At 46.2% G+C, this 5,374-nt stretch overlaps 1 protein-coding gene across 1 annotated transcript; it reads left to right on the forward strand.

Annotated features, from left to right (window-relative positions):
* The first annotated feature begins 752 nt into the window (after window positions 1–752).
* Window positions 753–4,584, forward strand: LOC104368237 (lymphocyte antigen 6E). Its single transcript, XM_009975529.3, has 3 exons — window positions 753–861; window positions 3,387–3,506; window positions 4,103–4,584. The coding sequence occupies exons 1-3, from the start codon at window positions 810–812 to the stop codon at window positions 4,309–4,311; spliced, it is 381 nt and encodes a 126-aa protein (XP_009973831.1). The 5' UTR covers window positions 753–809; the 3' UTR covers window positions 4,312–4,584.
* Window positions 4,585–5,374: the final 790 nt, after the last annotated feature.

The following is a 5,374-nucleotide window of genomic DNA, read 5'->3' on the forward strand; positions in this document are numbered from 1 at the left end:
TGTCAAGAGAAGGTGTAGTGGTTGTGGGAGCAGAAGGAGGCAGCCCAGAAGGACTGGAAAGGTCATGAGGGACTGGAAAAACCTGATGGACTCCAGAATTGGTCTACAGGTAGCAACAAACATCATCACTTGGAAACCCTGGATGCTTCTGGAGGACAGAGAAGCAAAACAAAACAAAACCATCGGACCCCATCCCTGCCTGGACCATGGGAGCCTCTGAGTGACAGTCTCCAGGCTCAAACAGTGTCAGTGCAGAAACGATACAAGCTGGTTTTCTGCCTTTGTACAAATGAGATAATTCTGAATGACTGTGGACAAACCAGTGAAAATCTTTTTTGCCTCCTCTCCTACTACCCACAGAGATGAAGCTCTCATATCATGGTAGGGGGAAAGGATGGAGGATGCCAGGTGATGCCTACTATCTTGCAAGCAATAAGCCACCCCAGACTGGTGCAGCTGGCTCTGTTTTGCTCCAGCTTTTGCCATTCAGCCCAACAGAGTAAGATGAGACTCCCATGTTTGAATCAGATAAATTGTTCCCCAAATTAGCAATGCAGACATGGTCAGCAGGAGTAGGACTTGGAAAAAAAGATTGGATCTGAATGGGAAGTAAAAAGAATTGCTACCCGGAGTCTCGTAATGGGTTCCTACGCGCAAACACGCCCATCACTGATCACATCTTATGTGCTGTCACTCCCCAAACCTCAAATTACTGTAATCAACAGAAGTCAGAGTAAACGTGGTCCCAGTATAAAACCTTACCGTGGTGCACCAGCCCACATTGTTCAGGCTCCGAGGGCACAACGACCATGAAGGCTTTTCTGATTGCCCTGCTGGTGGCAGTGCTGTGTGCCAAGCAAGGTAAGGACCTTCGGAAGCTGGGAGAGCCAGATAGAGAGGATGAAAATACCAGAAGAAATATTAGAGATAACACAGGGACAAGAAGGTTTGACATCTTTGGTTGCAATTGGTGAGGTCTTGGCAGTGCAGCTTTTCTTTGGCGTCAGCTGCATCAAGCAGTATTTAGCATGGTTGAGTCTTAGCTTCTGGGTGAGTCCTGTTGACGTACCCATAACCCAAAGAAGAAAAGCTCACTGCTCTGGTTTCTCACACCCTCAGGTATCAAGCTCCGACCACTGACATCTGAAGACAGACATGTGACCTGAAAAATGCTAATAGGAATTAAGCTGGGCTCACAGTTTTGCCTTTGGTTTTATTTTGTTCCTGAATGAAACTTGAGGAGTTGTTGATAAAGGTAGCATGGCTGGTATTGACACCGCGTCTTCGGCCAGCGTTTCACTTTATTTCCCGCAATGACATTACAATTAAGAAACTAGGTTGCTGGCAGATATCTGAAAGCCTAACAGCTCTTTGTTCACAGGTTTGAAGAGCTTTTTAAAATGTCTGGGAGTGTGTTTGTAATGGGATCCACAATGCTCTGTGCTTGTTCTCTTTCAAAAGGAGGTGCAGATATAATTGGATAATTGTGCAGAAATATCCAGTTGAGAGACATTGGCTCTGAGTGTGTGTTTGCAATCCTGAGGAGTACTGCAAGCCTTTTTGCACCGTTAAGGCTATTTCTGGCTGCATTCGCAAAACTAGAGCTAATGGAGGGTGGAGGCCAGACGCAGGCAAGGCTTTATAACAGCTATAATGGTTTAAGCTGTTATTGTTTCCTGACTGGGAGGGATTTTCTTTGCATCAGGCAGTGAACACAAGAGCATTTCAGTTGATTTCGTGCACATGCTGGGGTCTCGGCTCCATCTGCAGCAGGAAGTGGTTTGAACGACTTTGTGAGATTTGGCAGAAAAGCAGATCAGAGAGCGCTACAGAGTCTGTAAAATGAACTTAATGTTTGTTAGGCAGCATGTTTGGGAGTGCTCTGGCACGGTCTGCGAAAGGGCAGTAGCCCACAGCTCGGGCTCCAGAGGAGAGAGGAAAGGCTTAACTTATCCAAGTGATGCAGAAACAGAGAGTGCTGGATTGTCAGTTAAAGAGGAGTTAAAACCAGGATGCAACATGGATTTTTTTCTGCTGTTATGGAGAACACCTGCACTCACAACACCTGGCACTAGAAAAATGTGCATCTGTGCAGGTTTCAGAGCAAGACAGTCAGTCATATGCTGAGGCATCCAAGCTGTACCCAAGGCACCTGAGCTCCCCACATCACAAAGGGGAGGCCTTTTCTTCATCTACCTGGGGTAATTAGGGCCTAAAATGGCTTTTAATTCTCTTTTAAAACCGCTTCTGGAATTGTCTAACCAAGCATTGTGGGCAGGTTCAATTTTGAATTTGAATCAACAGCAGCTGGGCTTTGGAGAGTCCCTGGGCGGAGTTTCCTTGCTAAAAACGAGTTCAATTTCAATTGAAAGGGACTCTTCTGTGCAGAAATAAGAGCCTTCCTGGGTTGATAAAGCCAGGAGGAACTGAACCAGGGAAATTTCAGACTGAAGCAGGACCTCCCCTGGTTTGCAATCTGGTCACCTTCAACCAAGAGCTTCCCCACCCCTGGTGACAATGGAGCAGGCTGTCCTGAGAGCAGCTTATCTGCCTCTGTCACCCCTGCTCAGAAATGAGGAACATTTCATGGGATTCTGAACAGGAGAGACACAGTTTCCACAAGTTGTGAATCCACCTCCAGGGAACGAGATGGCACATGCCTGTGTTTCTAGCATGGCCAGCTGGCCAGCCTGGGAATTTGACTCAATTTACTTCAGTTTTGTTCAGAAATACATATCCTACTTCCTTCTGGATTTGTAATAGATAGACCTGGCTCAGCCCTGCTAATAATATCATGGAGAACACGTTGTTCCAGGCACTGGTAGAAATAATCTCTCTATTGTCCAGAGGAACCTATCCCAGGGAACTCCCTTTAACATGGCTCTGTGCTCAGTAATTTAGCTCACAGGGGTGTCATAGGCTTTAATTAATTCATGTCTGTACGGTGTTTTGCAGATGCAATCTGAAAATACTAAAACTAAGCTCCTACTTGAGAACAGTGCGAGTTCATCCTCTCCTTGCCAGATCTATACTAGATCCAGCTGGGCATGTTGTGAGCTATGCTTTTACAGGTTGGCGCTCAACCAGGCCAGTGTGGACCTGGGGAGAAAGAAAGGTCACCTGAGAGTGCTGCTCAGGCTGAAAAAATGTTTTCAGGTTTAATCACGGAAAATCTCAAGCAATGAAAGAAAACTGGTTTTGTTCTGTTAGTTTGCTTTTTCAGCTTCATTAATCAAAACGAACCTCTTATTTCACTTGTCATGAAAACTTGTTCGTAACGTACTTTTCACCTTGTATTTTCCAAGAAGGGACATGGCTTTTGACACTTTCTTCCCAAGAAGGCATTGCTGGAAACCACTAATATGTGTCATGTGCGCTCTTTCCAGCTTCCTCACTGTTTTGCTACACCTGCGACAATGAGCATTCCAACTGGAACTGCCTTAAAACCTACAAGTGTGAAGACCATGAGAAGTATTGTACAACTACATACAGCTCTGCTGGGTTTGGTGAGTACCAGCAACACCTCGAGGCTTTTTTTTTGTTTGTTTGTTTTGTTTTGTTCCTCCAGAGAAACTAATGGGCAATAGTTTTTTTTTAGGGCAGTAGTTGGTGTTGTTGGAAAGAACTGATCACTGAGGTTTGCAGCATGTAATGTGTGTGAATCCCTCAGCGGTGCTTTGTGATCCACAACCTGGGGTTATGTTCCTCATCACCTTGTGGCAGCGCTGGTTGAAGCACACAGATTTTAACGAGCAGACCCTCTTGCTTGATTTGAGAGCTCACAGCCTTGCTTTGCGATGGAGGGTGGAAAGGGGTTGGACGTAAGCAATGTGGTTTTAGAAACCGAAAATTCATTGGCAGTGATTTTTTTGCTGTCACACATGGAGCATGGTGTGGGTTTCTACCAAGGACTTTCTAGTGTCATGCAGTTGATCCAGGTTGTGTGGACCCACGCTCAGCACTCATCAAACCTGCTGATCGACATTATTGCTGCATTACAAATTAAGCATAGTGCGATACACCTCCTCCTATTGTCTTCTGATCTGCTCTTGCGGAAGAATCTGAAATCACAGCTCTCCTTTCTTGTCTATTCTCCATCCAGGTAAGGACGTGGGACACCGCATCACCAAGAAATGTTCTGTAGACTGTCCTGAAACGAACGTGAACTTCGGTATGGCAGCTTATTCCACCAAATGCTGTAGTACCTCCCTGTGCAATTTCAGTGGTGCCAACAGTGTAAAAATCAGCTATGCCGTGATGTTCCTGGGAATCGTGGCCAGCTTGATCTGTGTCATCAGGGCAGGATTGTGATGAGGGGCAGGAGAAGGTGTGACAACCCAAGAACCTACAAGGTATTCCCCAACTGAGAAACCAACATCCTCTGTCAAGTGTCTCCAACGGGGTCTATGCTACCCTGTTTTTTCCAAGACGCTTTCAGATCCCATCCACAAAATGGCATGACAGTGTAGCTCCTCTTTTTTCCCCTGTATCATTTGTTGTTTTGTACTAATTTTCCCTGGGAAAGCTCTTTTGATAGCAAGTGTGTGACAATTTTCAGGCAAAATAAAGATTTATGTTATTCTAGAGTGCGTTTGCTATATCCACACTAAGATCGGTCTGAGAAAACAGGGCTGCCAGAAAGGGTTATAGTCTGAATCTCTACTTCACATTGAATTCCTCTTTTTAACACCTGGGAGTCTTCTGGCTGCCTTTCTCAACTGACTCTGTTGTATCCAGCAGCTCAAGACAGACACTCCATGGAGCCAGATGTTCTGCCTGATCACTCAGTGCTAACGAATGAAGGTGTCAATCTGGAAAGGTCAAAGATGTTTGTGTTGTTCCCATTGCAAGCAACAGCTAGAACTGTTTTGTAACTGCTAACACACAGGACTGGGGGGGTTGCCAGGTGTTGGCTGTGTTGCAAAGTTCTCCTGTGATCTCTGCAGGGCGGATGGTTTCAGCTTTTAAAATAGGTAAAGAGCCCGCACCAAGATGCTGGAGGTGGCCCAGATGAGGATGGTGCTGCTGGAATCTGTCCTCATGGGAAGGGGAGCTCCATGCCTGCTTGGAGAAGACGCCGCTGTGATTGCTCATGACCTCCCCGCTAGGGAAAACGAGCAGAAAAAAAGCCTGGCAGAGGGAACGGGTGTCTGATGCGGTGGGAAGGTCTCTGCTCTTTCCCTTTCCTCTGTCACTGCTGCATTTCCAGGCTTGGGGATGGAGGAGACGGGGTGGTAATCCCCTGCAGCTCTTGGAAGAGCGGGGCTATAGCTAAGATGGGTAAAATACATGCACTCTCGGAGCTGGAGGGCTCACGATTCCCATCTGAGGAGTTTATAAATGCAATGCTGCATTTTGGGAAGGATTATGCATA

The sequence above is a fragment of the Tyto alba genome, unplaced genomic scaffold (genome assembly GCF_018691265.1).
Source record: "Tyto alba isolate M040663 unplaced genomic scaffold, T.alba_DEE_v4.0 Super-Scaffold_9, whole genome shotgun sequence".
In the NCBI taxonomy this organism is placed as follows: Eukaryota; Metazoa; Chordata; class Aves; order Strigiformes; family Tytonidae; genus Tyto; species Tyto alba.